The 17,812-nt window shown below is 41.7% G+C and overlaps 1 protein-coding gene across 4 annotated transcripts in view; it reads left to right on the top strand.

Annotated features, from left to right (window-relative positions):
* The window catches only part of PLD1 (phospholipase D1), a 422,898-nt gene that overhangs the window by 186,121 nt on the left and 218,965 nt on the right, over positions 1–17,812 (top strand). For all 4 annotated transcript variants that reach the window (XM_085635446.1, XM_085635443.1, XM_085635445.1 and 1 more), the window contains 4 exons: positions 3,945–4,123; positions 8,300–8,424; positions 10,356–10,501; positions 10,608–10,716. In XM_085635446.1, the coding sequence (XP_085491572.1) occupies positions 3,970–4,123; positions 8,300–8,424; positions 10,356–10,501; positions 10,608–10,716 (534 nt within the window). In that variant the 5' untranslated portion in view covers positions 3,945–3,969. The remainder of the gene's footprint in view (positions 1–3,944; positions 4,124–8,299; positions 8,425–10,355; positions 10,502–10,607; positions 10,717–17,812) is intronic.

Genomic DNA, 17,812 nt, shown 5'->3' on the forward strand with positions numbered 1-17,812 from the left:
TGCCTTCCTGGCAAACACGCCCATCCAAGACATTTGTCTCGCAGCAACTTGGGCATCTGTGCACACGTTCACAAAGCACTACTGCGTGGACATTCAAATGAATAAGGAAGCACAGGTCGGACAGAAGGTGCTACAACACATTTTCAACGACCAGCGATCATCTTCCACCCAGCCACCACAAAAATAGGAAAACCGCTACAAAGTCTATGCACAGCATAGTGAATCCAGAAAGATTCACGCTGCAAAACGAAAAGTATCTTACCTGTCGGTGTAGTTTTGCAGCTTGAAGATCTTTCTGGATTCACTAGCGAACCCACCCACCTCCGCCAGGAAGATGAGGCTGGAGGAAGAGGGGGTGAAATGGATAGGATCAAATAAGGGGATACGTACAGAAATATGGACAAAAGGATTAATCAATCGCCTAGGGTTAAAGAAAAAAAAAAAAAAAAACAGGGAAAAAAGAACCCGAAGATGGCGCCCCAAAGGTGGGACTTCCGCAGGAAGCACAACGACGTCACGGGAGGTGCACCAAATGGTGGACGTCGACGCCCACCTGGGCTACAAAAAAAAAAACAAAACAAAGAAAAGACTACGAATCCGGACCCAACCACAAGATCGCGGAATAATGCACAGCATAGTGAATCCAGAAAGATCTTCAAGCTGCAAAACTACACCGACAGGTAAGAAACTTTTCGTTTCACAAGGTTTACAATCCACAAGTCTCGCATTTTGAAGCAGCATTCCATTCCTAAGAGGCAATTTGTAACTGTGTTGATTTTCACAAACCTTAACTGGGATTGTTTCACCTAATTTGTGCACTTAACTTTAGCACCACTATCACCCCCCCCCCCCCAGTATGCTTCCAAATTCGCACAATCCAACACTATGGCTCACACACACTGATTTCTGAAGGTGCTGTAAGTTAACCTTCATTGATGTCTATATAAGATACTGTAGCGTATAACTACCTGTGTACACTTTTCAAATTTACTTGAGAAAAAGCAATAAAGACCTATTTAACAAGCATTGGCATAGCCAACCAATAGGTCTCGCTTTTGGGACCTTATAAGTATTTAGTTATGCAGCACAATATCCTTGGTGCAACAACAACTGTTGCATGGCAAAACACTTATAAGGTCCCAAAGGCGAGACCTATTGGCTATGCCAATGCTTGTTGCTGTTTTTGTGGTACTGCAATATATAGGGATGTTATTTGTCACAGTTTACAGTTTGGATTAGATCATTGATGACACTATTGTTCATAGGATCACTATGTCTCCAGTGACAACTTCCTGCTTCCCAGGTCATGCAGAGGGGTTCCTTTTCCGGTGGTTCTGCTGTCCTGATCGAGCTGAAAGTCCTGCTGCAGTTGTCTCCGCCCTTTGTATGTGTGTATGTGGTTGTGTGTGTGTGGTTGTGGTTGTGTGTGTGTGGTTGTGTGTGTGTGGTTGTGTGTGTGTGGTTGTGGTTGTGTGTGTGTGGTTGTGGTTGTGTGTGTGTGGGGGGTTGTGTGTGTGGGGGGGGTTGTGTGGGGGGAGGGTTGTGTGGGGGGTTGTGTGTGTGGGGGAGGGTTGTGTGGGGGGTTGTGTGTGTGTGGGGGGTTGTGTGTGTGTGGGGGGTTGTGTGTGGGGGGGTTGTGTGTGTGTGGGGGGTTGTGTGTGGGGGGGTTGTGTGTGTGTGGGGGGTTGTTTGTGTGTGGGGGGGTTGTGTGTGTGTGGGGGGGTTGTGTGTGTGTGTGTGGGGGTTGTGTGTGTGTGTGTGTGGGGGGGGTTGTGTGTGTGTGTGTGTGGGGGGGGTTGTGTGTGTGTGTGTGTGGGGGGGGTTGTGTGTGTGGGGGGGGGTTGTGTGTGTGTGGGGGGGTTGTGTGTGGGGGTGGGGGTGGGGGGGGGGGGTTGTGTGTGTGTGGGGGGGGGGTGTGTGTGTGGGGGGGGGGTTGTGTGTGTGGGGGGGGGGGTTGTGTGTGTGGGGGGGGTTGTGTGTGTGGGGGGGTTGTGTGTGTGTGGGGGGGGTGTGTGTGTGTGTGGGGGTGTGTGTGTGTGTGGGTGTGGGTGTGTGGGGGTGTGGGTGTGGGTGTGTGGGGGTGTGTGTGTGGGGGGGGGGGTTGTGTGTGTGTGGGGGGGGTGTGTGTGTGGGGGGGGTGTGTGTGTGTGGGGGGGGTGTGTGTGGGGGGGGTGTGTGTGTGTGGGGGGGGGTGTGTGTGTGTGGGGGGGGGGTTGTGTGTGTGTGTGTGTGTGGGGGGGGGTGTGTGGGGGGGGGGTTGTGTGTGTGTGTGTGGGGGGGGGTTGTGTGTGTGTGTGGGGGGGGGGGTTGTGTGTGTGTGGGGGGGGGGTTGTGTGTGTGGGGGGGGTTGTGTGTGTGTGTGGGGGGGGGTTGTGTGTGGGGGGGTTGTGTGTGTGGGGGGGTGTGGGGGGGGGGGGTGTGGGGGGTGTGTGTGGGGGGGGTGTGGGGGGGTGGGGGGGTGTGTGTGGGGGGGTTGTGCGGTGAGGTAGTGTTTAAAGAGGGACATGTAAAGGGTTAGCGGGGGGGTGTGTGGGGGGGGTTGTGTGTGTGTGTGGGGGTGTGGGGGGGGTGGTTGTGTGTGTGTGTGTGTGTGTGTGGGGGGGGGGGTTGTGCGGTGAGGTAGTGTTTAAAGAGGGACATGTAAAGGGTTAGCACCAAGTTGATGACATAATAGGTGGGAGGACTCGTGAAGGCATTAGAATGAGGAGTGGAGAGGAAAGACGAGAATGGAGCTGCAGTACGAGAGGGCATGAGAAGTGAGCGCTATCTCAAGCAGTGTGGCTGGACTAGAAGTTAATGGGCGTTGTCACTGGAGCGGTGCGGTAGTGTTTAAAGAGAGGGGAAGTGAAATGGGTGTAGCACAGTGTGTAAACGAGAAGAGTAAGCTGCCCCCTAAAGTCTTCCGTTTCCTGCATTCGCTTGATAAGTATACCAAAAGTAGTTTACGACTTTATTCTTCCACTTTATAGTCTGAATCATTCTGAATCGTGTTCGTGTCATAACCATGGGGACCTTTAGTGCTGTTACATCTGCACATCACTGAGCCTCATAGTGTCCTATGTTATTCTCTGACACCTTTGCTTGCAAGCATTGTACTTTCCTGTCTTATTTATTTTCTTTTGGCGTATGAATGCCTCTTTAATGGTCTTATGGTTTTCTTGTTTTTGTTGTCGGCCTCCAGTCTCTCTTTATCGTTCTGGAAGTGTATTTCACAGGACTGGTCATGATGCCACAGGTGTGCCATCTAGAACTACACACTGTTCTCCAGATGAGTACTATAAAATATGCTGCGCTGAAGACTGGCGGTTCGCACGTGCACACACGCGTGAACGCAAGCTTGTCGCCAGCCAGCAGCACTTTGAAAACTCGCCTACTAAAGTCTCTCCGAGCAGCGCATGTACGCTGACTCAGCGAGACCTAAAGATTAGTGCCACAAACAAAATGGAGTAAGTATTCAAACTGGACTGGAAAAATATACTACATCATCTACCTTTTCTGGTGGCACTAGGAGCAGGGATTTGCCCACCTGTGACAAATGAATGTCTGCAGTACGTATCCCAACAGATACGTACTAAGAATCTGAATGAATTTACATTAGTACTCCTGAGATTTAGTGAAAATGCTGAAATCTACACAAATCATATCAGGAAACCTGCAATTCAGATTTTATATATTTTTTGTTCTGCGTGAAGACCATTGTAGTACCTCTCAAACGTTTACCATTCATAACGTGAAAACTTAGTAACAACAATCTTTAAAAAAAAAATTGTCTGAATCTTTTCCAAATGAGAATCAAATAGATAATGCAAAATAAATTTATAGTGTCAATATTTTCTAAATGAGGATGAAATAAATAATGCAAAATAATTTAGCCTTTTTGAAACCGTATTCTCAGTTGATCTATTACAATCATGCATAAACAAAGTCTGCCTTCTCCTCAACAGGCTCCTGTGAGTGTTCCGTGCTAAGATGACGCTGAGACGAGACCGAAATCTGGATATATCCACACTGGAGAAAGTTGCTAAAGACATGAGCACCCTAATAGAAAGCCTGGACACTAGTGACCTCCACTATGATGGAGAGGAGGTGGATTCTGAGGTGTTACCGGATCATAAAACAGCCGGTAAGCTTGATTGTCATGTTTAATCAAATATGCACTCGCTGTGTAGAGAATATTTTTTATTGTAAAAAAAGATCTTCTGATCCATGGTCCAGTGAAAGGAATTGCTCAAATTTAATTTCTTGTTACAAAAATAATGACCAGATTGTGACTGTTTTGTATTTGTACCTTTGAGCATGCGGGTTGTAAAACAAATAATGCAACGATTGTTATCCTCACTCAGCCTTTTGGTAGCAATTTAAGAATAGTAAAAATCTGCATGGCAGAATGTTGGATTTTAGGTAATGTTGCCTTAATCTGAAATGTCAATGATATTTGTGTGTTTCTATTCTTTATCACAGAGTGGGTACGCGTTTTAATGTACTGTAACAAAAATTTTAAATTTGGGCGATGCACATTATAGGACTCCTTTCCCCAGTTGAATAAATATCTTGTGCATTATGCTGTAGAAGATAAATAAACATGCAATTTACTACTTTACATCTTCTCAAAATCCGTGTCACCATACATATTAGTGATGCCATCAGTGGAAACGGCTTAGATAATTACTATGTTTAAAGATTCATAGTTATCAAAACTTTGCAGCATGTGCCAACCAACAGCCTTGTCATGGCACACTGTGTGGGGCTTCTTCAAGGAACAAGACATAAGACAATCTGCCCCATCTGCCCCTCTTCTAAAGGTACTGTGGGGTTGTATCTGAATACCTAAGTCATAAATATTTATTTGAGCTATGTTGAATTCTGACAAGTTCTCAGAGATGGTGTCTGGTTGAACTTGTGCACAGCCTCCAATATTTTGTGACTGATGTGAGGTTGAGGTAGGAGGAAACCATGGAGCGTAAGCTTTTCTGTTTTCTGTGAAGCTCCCAAAGCTGATCTTTAAATGTGTTTACCAACTATAGACCTATTCGCGACCACCAACAGCAATGTACGGAAAGAGAAGATTGTCTCCTATGCTTTTCTTTGCTGCATGATGATGGGTGCATTTTGTACACTCTGCAGTATTGAGATTTGTTTAAATAGATGTTTATTCTTTACTGAGGAAAAAGCATTGATCATTCAAGTTACTAATGCTGAGAATTCCTACTGCTGTTTTTTAATACATGATCCCAATGAATGGTAGTATATTAATAGGCATTTAATATTTTTGTTAGCTATCCAATATAGTTGTTAACTATAGGTTGAAGTTATAGTTAAAGTTAAAGATGTTTTGTTGGTGCCATGTTTTACTTCTGTGGGACTCAAGGATACATGGATGCATCTTACAGAACCAAGGGGGTTTTCATGAAACTCAATAAGAACCTTTTGTGACCAATAGTATAGGTGTCTTATGGCACTTCTGATGCAAGTGTGTAGACATCCCAACACTCAGTGGTTGTGACTAATAACTGTGTCTTTAGGTACTTGTTTACAAAAGTTATCCATAGCCCGTTCTCTAGATGACCATGAATTCTGCAGAGGTCTAATATTGCCAGACACTCATTAACACCTTTCCTAGTGATCAGAGTGAAAGACAACCCTTTCGGATTATCTCCGTATTCTGTCACTCCCCTTTCATGATTTGCTTATTACCACTCGTCATCACAAACATCCTGTGACACCTAACTATTGCCAGCACCAGTTGTCCATCTATGTACACAAAGACAGAATTCTAACTATCCTCACTGCCATTAGACAGCCTGGGGATGGTGTTGTAGAAGGTTGTGGTAACCAATACCAAGGCTTTTTTGTTAGCATTTCATAAATACAGTGCAAGAAATATATGATAACATTGCATATCGTAAAATATGTTAAAACAGAGAAATAATAATGAATACAGTTATAAATATAAAAGCAAATGTAACAAAAGGCTGTGTAGTTTTGATTCCTTCTCATGCTTATTTAATCCACCGCAGACACTCCATACCCTGTTATCGATTGAATGTTTAATCCCTGCTTTCTTCCTTTGTCACGGTTTTTCTGCATTTTTCTTCCTCCTTTCTCACTTGTGTTTTCTTCTCTTGCTCTATGTCGACGTCTGATGAGGAAAATCAAGTGCCAGTCCCCAAAACATTAGTGCCCAACGTAAGCACTGTGCCTAGGCTATGGCTACGTTCTGTTGTAATTTCAAAAAGGTACATAGAACATTTAGTTACACCATGGAAATAGCCTCTGAATGTGCTCAATAAATGTACCTACCACTTGTTTTAAAGTCTTAATGGCACATACCAAATATGTGCTTTGGACTGGATGTTCTACTTTTTATTACATAGCATAAACACTTGTAAACATCAACCCTTTTAGTCAAGTAGGAGTTTTAAGTTGTTTGAAGAATACACTTCATGCTCTACTTTTTAAATGCATAGCCTTAACATATTTTTTTACATTAAAACATTTTTGAAAAACTAGTTTTAAGTTCTTCTTTGAATATTAATCTGCTAGACCAAGGAGAGCAGTAGGACAAAGATAGACAACTTGACCGAGAAGGGCCCTGAGCCAGAGACTCTGCTGTGAGGAAGTTCAACGATATAGTGTGAGAGAGAAGTGAAATATGCTGCTTAATGTGACATGGACAGTGAGAGGGCCCAGACCTCTCTGCGAGGCCTTTCAGTGTCTCACCCTGCTGCTCTTCGTGAGAAAGAGAGAGAGGGGGGGCTGGAAGGTTAGTTGGAGAGAAGGAGGGGGACCGAAGGGAAAGGGGTGGGGAGGAGAGACAGAAGAATATGACTGCTGAAGGCAGAAGGAAAAGGTGACAGAAGGGACTGACAAAGTGAGACAGATTGCAGAATTAGAAAGTTTGTTCCTCCCTTCAGTTGTGTAGTTTGGTGCGCATAGTTTCTGATCTCAGTCAGAAAAAAAAGTGGGTTAATGAACCTGCTGCTGAAAACTGTGTGTATCTTGTTAGACTATAGATTCTGATTTGGGGTGGGCATAACTTGCATAATCCTGTGGAATTAACTAAGAATTCCACATCATTATTCTTTAATTATGTGAGAAGAGTAATTCTGCATTTAACGCTATTTCTTAGGACAAAAATGGACGTGAGGTTGCATTTTGCCCTAAGAAATAGTGCAAATAGAGCAAACGCTAAATGTGGCGTTGGGTAGGATTTACCTGCAATTTACTGCTGGCATGTAGCGCTATTTTCTTAGTGCAAAGTGCAACCTTGTGCCTAAAATGAATGTGATGATTCATTTTGTGCTACAAAACAGTGCTAAACGCAGCAGAACATGAATAGCAAGCTAATGTGCTCTTGTGCTAGAACTTCCCCCCCAAATTAGTCTTAATTACGCGAGCAGGAGTAATTGCATAATTATCAGTAATTCCGTGTCACAGAGTAATGCAGAATTACCGAAATTACTCTGGTTGCCCAGGTGTTATTGAAATTCTGCTCTGGCCCAAATCTGATCCCAGTGAGAATGCTTCAGTGGGTTAATGCACCTATTGCCGAGATCTGTGTAGGACATATTAGTCAGTTTCCAATTATAGAAAGATAGGCCTGTTGGCCAATGCTCTTGCTGCAGAGGTCTGTGTAGAATCTTTGTGAGATTTGTTCCAATCACAGTAAGATAACTCCCTCCCAGGGGACTCACTGAACGTCATTCTGTGGCGACGATTAAAAAATTGCTGATACATTTGAATGTCAACAACCTTTTCCGCAGAAAAAAAAAAACCTGTTTAATTACTGGTTAAGTGTATACTCAGACTAACTATTTTATTTAGTTACCTTTAGGTGCGAAGCCCACAATAGAATTACAAAAGTTGTCACACTTTTTAGCCACGGGTTTGACCCTGCTTTGCAGCCACTGACCCCAATCCTGCAGCCTTTACTGCACATAGGATCACAGCTAGTTTAACATTTTTATGCAGTTATACCACTGCATTTTTTTCTCGTTTACCAACATTTTAGGTGGTATTAATGTAATTTCAACGATTCTGTGCATCTGCAAAAGGTAAGTATGTTTACTTTGTGATTGTGTTGTATACATGATCATAAAAGAACTTACGAAACAAATGATTTCCTTTTTTGTTTAAAAATAAAAATGGCCACTTAAACATTGAAGGATTTACTGAACAGATGATATCTTGGGTGTGCAGTAAACCGCAGAATAATGCACATATCCGTATTTTACAGTGCAAAAAGTTGTTTATATTCCAGTGCTGTTCAAACAATTCTGCTCTTGTGATTTTGATACAGGAATCCCCTTCTACTCCATTTACAACACAAAAGGATTTAAAGATTCGGGTATTAAGACGTGCATCCCTGGTTGCCCGATAAAAGTAAAAGTTCTGGAAGTGGAACGGTTCACCTCCACCTCGAAGGTCAGCTTTTCTTCACCTTAGTCCGTCATTTATTTTTACTAGAGATGTGTCTTTTTGTTCTCTGATATCTATTACGCTTAGCTTGAGTTTTTATGTAACCATTATCTGGTTAGTCAGAAATGTTAGCATTGTTGAGCCAGATTTTAGGTTTGTTTATTTTTGTCTTCCTAGAGTATCGAAATAAACAGTTGTTAATAATTGTTCGTAAGGGAGGCCTGTCGCTCATGGTACCATTAAGAAAACATTCAGACCAATGACGTCAGGAGCAGTCCAAATCGATAGATTTCTCCGTCTATCAGGTGCCAATGTGATTTGAAAAATAGGTCCGCTGTTGACGAGACCGAGTCTTGATTACGGCCTTGCTAGTGATCATCTTGTAGCAAAGTTGGATATTTAGGCAAGGTTTTGGACTGCTGAACCTCTCTCAGTTGGAAAACGTCTTCAAATGGGAGTCTGATGTTAGATCCATTCATAGAACAACATCTGTGCTGGTCTTGTGGCGATGATGTGCCTTTGGGCACGGGTGGTATTTCAGCCCTTTCTGTGACTCTCTGGTGCCTTTATTATTAATGATCTTCTGGTGGTGGTGTGGCACCAGGTATCAGGGGACAGTACTCTGAGATATTTTCTCATTCTTGCAATGTTAAATGCAACAGATACCCATGGCACTCCAGGTGCTGCCCGCGTGCCTTACACTTTTGTGGTGTAAACCGTGCTTTAAATGGACAGGTTCTGTCCGATACTAAGTACCTGCACTTCTTTAACTTAGAAGGGAGAACACATGCCCTTCTCAGCACATGTACAATCCATTTAGTGGGCGAGGAGTACCAGTATTTCTCAAGAGCAAACATGCACTCTATAGAGTGAGACTAGTACTTCTATATTTCAGTTTAAGGCACTGCTTGTAAATTCGAGTCCCCATTTCAGTGTATATGTGAACTCTGTCGTGATCCCATAGGCAGATGACATTTAGATTTGTGTCTTTTCTAAAGCTGAATTGGTAATCGTGTGTCATGAGTTTGTGTTAAGTAGTGTGTGTAAGCTGTCATTAATTAGTTGTGTGTGACCATTCTGGTGACTCAAGCTTGAAAATGTTTGGTCCTCTTTGACTGCAGATTAATCTTGCACTCCTAAGTAGCTGCAGCAGCCAAGGCTTGTTATTTGACCAGAGAAGCACACTTGTTATAAAAACACTTTTGGACCTTAGTGTCTTTTGTGTCTCACCTGAAAGTGGAAAATCATGTAGATTTCTGCTGCTCAGGGGATTCTTTCAATTCATGCAGTCATCTGCATCGGTTTCCTGTAAATTTCTGCATCATATTTAGTGAGTCTATAAAGGAATTTACCTTTTACTGGGTATACAGTGTCTGTATTTGCATTAATCATTGATGATCCCTACGTACAGCATTTGAATCCTTTGATCCCCAAGAAGGGTGCATCTAACTGGACAGGGTGAGTGGATCACCAGCTTCTGGACGCACATTAAGGTTATTATTGTGCTACATAAGTGTCCTCTGTCTATGAGTCAGTCAGACTTAGGATATTTAATCTGATTGCTGGAGGTTGAGATCCTTTAAGTTTTGTCGCCAGAGATATCAAACTATCCTCCAACCTGCCCCAGAGATTCTCTGATATTATTAATAGTCATATCCTTTTAGAACATTTACTAGATCTATTTGGCTTTTCCCATTTGATTGTTAATTTCCTCCTTCTGTTTTCATAGCTCATATCGTATGCTATTTTGAGCTCCCCTAGAGTGAAAGTTCTTTACCGAAAAAGTAAACAACTCTGGTAGAGAGTTTTAATCTTTCAGAATTTCCATTGTCAGAAAGACGTCTGACCTGCCAGAATGTTCATGACAGGCAAATCTTTGCAATATTTTCTTGACCATCTGGTTAGTTTTATTACTGTGTTTTATTTTTGTTCTTTAGGTGCCCAGTCCGAATATTTACACAATTGAACTAACTCACGGGGAATTCACATGGCAAGTAAAAAGGAAATTCAAACATTTTCAAGAACTTCATCGAGAGCTTCTAAGATACAAAGCCCTAATGAGGATTCCGATTCCTACAAGAAGGTAGGTTCTGCACCGAAAACTGCAACCATCTGACATATGTCATATAGATGAGGTCTTTGAATGTTTTCCAAGGACATTTTTATTCAATACCTATTTTCATTTGTAGTCACACCGTTCGAAGGCAAACTATCAAAAGAGGAGAAGGAAGGGAGATGCCTTCCTTGCCCCGAACCTCTGATTTAACAGCTAGGCAAGAACATACCTCCAGTAGAAGGGTAAGTGTTAAAAATTGCAATCTTAAGAAATATTTAATGTTTGCAATATGTACACTGTAGAAATGTAGTTCTGTAATTAAAGACTTAAATAACTGCATACATATACATACGTATGTAAATTGCAAAAAATGTAAACTTTATTATTTGGTTTTGTATTTCATGTTATGATGCTAGATCCTTTCAGATTAGGGAACAGGAATTACTACTTTTGAAATAGTATACTTTTAATTTTCCCTTATCTAAACTGTACTGTATTTCAGGGCGAAACTCTGTGCTTCATAAATTGGCTTTACAAGTAGCATAGATTACGGAAAGTCAATCACTTCACCTCATGAGGTTGCCACTCACAATCTAGTACAGGGGTACACTGCTGAAGTTTAGGATGGCGACAGAGCCATACTAGCTTTGCTTCCTAACAACTGAGAATTAAAATTAGTTCCATATAGAAACATTGCAGTTAAATGTTTCTTTTGCAAATGCCCTGAAAATCTGACATTGATCTGACATTCTTGGATTGATGCTCAACAGCTAAGATCTACAGAAGTGGTTGTTAACTTTTCGTCTTCTTTGGAACCGCAGTGGTTCTCAAGAGATTCTGGGGACTCCCGTCCAAGTTACCTCAAAAAAATACACAAAAACAAGTGTGTATTGAACAAATACACTCTTTACTAAATATTTTATTTAATCCACAAACAAAAACATGCAAATCTCGAAATTTGGATTATTTAAAACTTAAATGTTATTTTTAAAAGACAAAGCGAAATACTGTTTGCTAGCATATCATTTTGTCTTTTCTGCTCCAATGCATGTTCTCCTTTGATGGGCATTTTTCAGTGCTTCGAATGAGTCTACTTTTCATCATCTTTCTGTTCTTATATTGCTGAATGAGAGAGTGAGAGAGAGACACCGAGACCGAACCCCAGGTTAAGAATCACTGATCTAAAGAGTGGTTGCCTCTCATTCTCTGTACTTAACAGCTGTATTGGGTACCCATGAACTCAGTTTAATATACAGTTGTTTTCTCATTCTCTTGTGCTAGCTCTGTTTGGTGCTAATTAAGAGGACCCAGGTAACCCTCAAACAGTGTCCTGTGCCTGAGGAATTCATCGTTGTTTTTCAGTAATTGAGAAGACTTTGCATACTTCGATCTTGTTACTTGCACTTCAATCGATGTTGAAACCTACTGGATGGAATAGTCAAATAGGAATTTTCATCCCCAAGTTATATTTTTATCTATGCCACTGCTCTTGCATCAGGAAACAGTGACTAGTCATTGGCTGCTGACTTTACTGATAAAGGAGAATTCTAATGAGGTAACTGTTTAGAGGTCATGTTACTGTGCTTCTATTACAGGATGAACTGTTTGCATAGGAGTGCACGTTAGGCTCATTGTGTCAAAGAAGGGGGTTCATTTCCCATACTACTTTCTTTATACGTTCGGTGTTTTCCCTTATTGCTGGATGAAAGGCATATTAGAAAAGAGTTTGTGATCTTTTAATAGCTGTAATTCTGATGGTTCTATGTCATTTTTATAGCTTGACTGTATTGTCTTTCACCACCCCATAGATCCTAATGTCCCCTACTAATGCAGTAGGAGACCTTTCTTGACCATCTACGCAATGCTTTACTCCACCTGAACATACGGATTTTTAGATTCAGTTTCAGTGTGATCTTTTTTGTGTGAAGATCTAATTTTTCTTTGTACCCAGCACATGTTGTCCTCTCTCACTTTTTTCTGAACTAGTGTTTGGATGTAGTTGAACTAAATATTACTGTGTGGCTCTTTTAGCTCACCAGCAAGCTAGAGTTGGCCCGGCGGTCTTATGAGCACATTATCAGTCTTTTGCAACATTCTCAGGTTTAACCACCACCTTAAGGGAGAACTGCTTAAGGGAGTCTTTGCACAGTCTATGCACAGCATGGGTATCTACAGCTGCATGTGCCATGAATAGAAAATGCTACTTACATTATGGCAATGCAGTATGAATAAATTTGACTAAAAAGAGAAAAACTTGATAAGATATAGGCAAAACCACAAAAATAGCGATAAAATATAAATAAAGCAAGTACATGGTATGTAGAAGTCGGTTGACGATTACATTTCTAGTATCTGATTGAGATTGGAGGTTGTAAATCATGGAATGTTGTGGTATACATATTGATATTGATATTGAAATGCGTATAGTAAACATAGTACCGGCTACCACAAACAGAGAAAGAAAGAGAAAGAAGACATAACTAAAAAAAAAAAAATATAAGAATTAGAGCATTACCATAACCATATTCTTGAAAATCAATAGGATTGCAACAATCTACTAGTGCGCCAAACAGCTACTGGTGCCCAAATCTTCAACCCCAAATTGCTTAATTTTTTGCCCTTAAGTTGATACAGAGCCGCCTCCACATTATGTATACCCAGTAATCTGGATAGCCACATTTGAAAGGTTGTGGCCTCAGTATCTTTCCATGCTGCTGAAATTAAGATTCTGAGTACAGCAGTGGAAATAAAAATTAGAGCTTCAGTCTCAGTATTTAATTTCAGTTGACTTTGACATCCGATAATCATGAGTGTCGGAGACAAGGTTATTTGGGCATCCAACAGTCCTGACCAGAATGATTCAATCTCTTTTTTAATTGATTCTAGTTTCTTGCACTTGTAAAACATATGAACGATGTCGGCTGGGCCTTTGCAGCATCTGGGACAGTTGCTATTCTCCCTCTTGCCCCAGTCATGAAGTTTAGAGGGGGTGTAATAAAGATTGAATAATGTTTTGAAATGTTGAGCTCTTAAATTGGAGGATCGTAGGAATCTTCTGTCCATTTCAAGGGCTCTGTCCAGGTCAATATCCAGATCCTCCAACTTTGCAGCCCAGGCTGCCTCGGTTTTACCGATATCATCCTGGGATTCCTGCAAGAACAGCCTGTACACACCATTGATTCTAGGTTCACCGACCTTCAGATAATCCAATAACTTACACCTCTCACTTTAAGATGATTCGGGGCCTTATTGATCTGATAGTACTGACCATCTGAGCGTATTTATAGTCTTGTATACCCTGAAGGGAGTGCCTTAGTCTAAATTCTTCCAGAGTTCTACACTCATCCCTAAGAATAACTTGCCCCAGTGTCAAAATACCTTTTCCTGCCCAGTGTTTCCAGGACCCATCATTGCTTAGATTGGGAAAAAGGCCAGAGTTCCAAAGTGGGGTGGGGTGTGGTGATTATATTTGGAGATTGCCAGTGCTTTCTGAGCTGCTACCCAGACCCCCCCTATTCCTTCAAGTGTCTTAAGTCTCGACTTACTATAATATTTCCTTTCTGTTCTCCTTAGTAAAACACCAGTAGCCTCACTGCCAAGTAGTAATTCAAAGATAGATGGAATCGCATCTTGACTTCTCGGGGAGTTTGAACTACTTCCCACTGGTTCAAATAAGATAGCCATCTGCGTAAGAAGACAAGACCAATGATAGTATCTGATATTTGGCATTCCCAGACCACCCCTTTCCTGAGGCAAAGACATGTGTTTCATAGATCTTCTAACCTTACCATATTGCCAGAGGAAGTTCATGAAGATGGATTCTATTTCCTTAATAATTTTCCCCTCTATTTTAAAGGGGATCGACCGAAATTTATATAACAGCTTGGGGAGCATAGTCATTTTGATTACGTTGACGCGACCAATTATTGAGAGTTGTAGGGTGTCCATTCTTTTCAGATTCTCCTTCATGGATTCCATGAGAGGGATAAAGTTGTCTCTAATTACTAGCTCCGGTTGTGCGTTGATCGTTATCCCCAGGTAGACCACAGAGTCAACGAATCTGGAGTCTAGCTTGTTTATGTTCTTGGAGCAGAGCACCTGTGTCTTACCCACATTTAGACGATAGCCTGATTGTTCGCCAAATTTACTCGTAGTACACACTATTTCTCGCATAGCTGTTTCGGGATCAGTGGTAATGACAGCTAGATCATCGGCATATGCCAAAATTTTTGTTTGAAATCCATTCGTAACTACCGGTTTAATTGCTGTGTTGTTGATTATTTGGCGTATTAGAGGATCGATATATAGTGCGAATAATATGGGTGAGCATGGGCATCCCTGCCTTGTCCCCCTCGTGATAACAATCTTATCCGAACTTTCACCCATCATTTTAATTTTCGCCACTGGGGTGGCATACATCGCTTGAATAGCCTTCATAAACCTTGGTCCAAACCCACTTTCGACGAGCACACTCCACAGGAATTCCCATCTGACGCGATCAAAAGCTTTCTCCGCATCTAGGAGGATCATTGCGACCCCTCCCTCCCCTGCAGCATGGATATTGAACAACGTGATCGCTCGTCTAATATGATCTGTAGTTCCCCTACCATGGATGAAACCATGCTGCCAGGGAGAGACCAGGGACCTAACGATCCGTCCTAGGCGGGTTGCCAAGATCTTAGCATATAGTTTATTGTCCGCATTTATTAAAGATATGGGTCTATATGAACCCGGATTTTCCGTGGGCTTACCTTTTTTATGGAACACCACTATATTGGTGTTCATCCATGACTCAGGGATTAAACCTGTATTTATAACCCCGTTGAAAAGGTCAAGCAGAAGTAGTGATGTTTCTTCAAAAAAGCTTTTGTAAAGCTCAATTGGTAAACCGTCTGGGCCTGCGGCCTTCCCTGCTGCTAAATCTTGTATGGCATCCGAGAGTTCATCCATAGTGATAGGTTGTTCTAGATTTTCTCTATCATTGTGGACCACTTTGATCCCCAATCCTATCCACTCAGCCAATGGCTCCACTATCACAATGTCTTCCTGATACAGTGTTTGATAGTATCTTTTAAAGACATCTATAATGTCCTTTGGCTGCTCATAAATCCTACCTAGCTCTACTATGCGTGGGATAATATTTTTCGAGGTCGCTTGTCTAATACGTAATGCCAATGCTTTCCCAGCTTGCTCCCCCGTCTCATACATATTCCTTCTTTGTGTTTGGTGTTCAGCGGCAGCTTTTTCGGCTAATTGCTTTTGTATCTCAGCTTTCTAAGCTTATAATGTCCGACCTTCTATCCAATATATCTTTCCTATGCTGTTCCTCCGCTGCTGTTAATTTATTCATTAATTGTTCTTTTTCTAGGTTGAGTCGTTTCCAGTTACGAGAGGTGTAGCTACTGGTTTCTTCCCTTAAGGCAGCTTTATAGCTGTCCCAGACAGAGTTTCGTGATGCGCTATATCTATTAGCATCAAAAAAGGCCTGTGACCAATTCTTCATATATGCTATATATGTGCTATCTGTTAAGAGCTTCTTATCAAAAGTCCATGGTCTCAATGGTTTAGCTGGTCTTTTGAAAGCTATTGTTAATAACAATGGATTATGGTCTGAAATTATTTTAGGTAATTTGCTGATTTCTACTAAGCTAATCTCAGTGGCGGTAATCATAAAATAATCCAGCTTGGAATATTTCTTAAATGGGTGGGAAAAATATGTAAAACCTGAATTCCCTGATTCAATGCTGCCCCAAACATCCCTCAAACCATGTGAATCCATCATTGAGCGTACTGCCCGATACACCCGGGGTTTTCGCCCGGTATAACCTATTCCCCGTTCGAAATCTGCAGAGATATTAAAATCCCCACAAACCACTATGGGTACTGGCCAGCTTGCTAGCTCCTTCTCAATATGATTGAAGATATCGGGGCCGTCGCTATTAGCCCCATATATACTACATATAGTAATACCAGAATTCATTTCGCATAATGCCCACCGCCCCATGGTATCCGCCTTAAATCGTTTAGCTCCCCCCAGACCGACCTTACCAATGATAGCAACCCCCCTAATAGTAGACGTTTGGGTGGAGCAGGATAGAATCTTGTATCCCTTTATGTTGAACCAATGCCTTTTCCCCCAAGGCAGATGGGTCTCCTCAATACAAATGATATCTGTACGTGTAAATTTAACAAATTCCTCTAATCTTCCTCTTTTTTTTCCAGTCATTTAGGCCCCCTATATTCAATAAGCAGATCATAAGTTTTGACATACTTCTATTTTAAATCCTTCCTTCGTCAACCTCCCACCTGATATAATAAAGACACGTTTGACTACATACCTTGTTACGACTTTAAATCTTAATCTGATTATATTTAAAATAGTATCATGAGTTCTCTTTTTTTGATTTACACCCCCGCAGTACCAACCCATCCCTCCCTCTCCAACCCCTTCCACCACCCCATCCCTCCCAGCCCCCTCAACCACCCATTGAGGCATCCTAGGTCCGGCCGGATCTAGGTGTGGGCGTCTGTGTGGTCCGAACACCACAATCGCTCTCAGAGCCACTGTCCCCGCCATTGGAGTTTGGAAGAAAAGAGAAAAAAAAAAAAAGGAAAGGAAGAAGAACAAACCACAAAAAAGAAAGAAAATTTAAGTCTATATCACGACAGTGATTAATTTTTAAGTCTCAGGAAATTATCTAGCCCCCTTAATGTTATTAATTAACTTTCCTTTCAGAATCCAGTATTTCTTGCAAGTAACCTTCCGCTTGAATTTCGCTGTTAAAAAAGCGAGTGGTACCTTTGAAGATTACTTTCAAGCGAGAAGGGTTTTGTAGGAACACAGTAGCACCAGCTTTTTCAAAAGGGGTGAAAAGCTGTCACATTCTCCATCTTCTTTCAACTGTTGGATGTGCATAATCTGGTCTTACAAAGAAGGAGAAACCATTATATTCCCGTTTACTGGTAGGCCGTGCTAAATCGTATAGGGCTTCCCGTAACAGAAAATTACCAAAATACATCTTTTTCTATATCTCTATGCTCCATCTACACAGGATGCAGAAAAACACTGCAACAATGAAGTTGATTCCCATGCGCTTTGCCAGCATTAGGTGGAGTCACTCTACCTCATGACTCGAAAGACTTCTTTGAAGAAAAACAACTTGCATCCATCCGAGCCCAAAACTAGATGGCAGGTATATGCACAGCATGCAAGTCTTCAGCACTGTATGCCACAAACAGACACTTCCAGTGTAAGTAACATTTTCATTTGCTATTCCTCTCTCCTGGCAAATTCGTCATATTTGATGATTGTAGAGGTAATGTCGTACTCGTGCTGCT

This window comes from Triturus cristatus, chromosome 11 (genome assembly GCF_964204655.1).
Source record: "Triturus cristatus chromosome 11, aTriCri1.1, whole genome shotgun sequence".
In the NCBI taxonomy this organism is placed as follows: domain Eukaryota; kingdom Metazoa; phylum Chordata; class Amphibia; order Caudata; family Salamandridae; genus Triturus; species Triturus cristatus.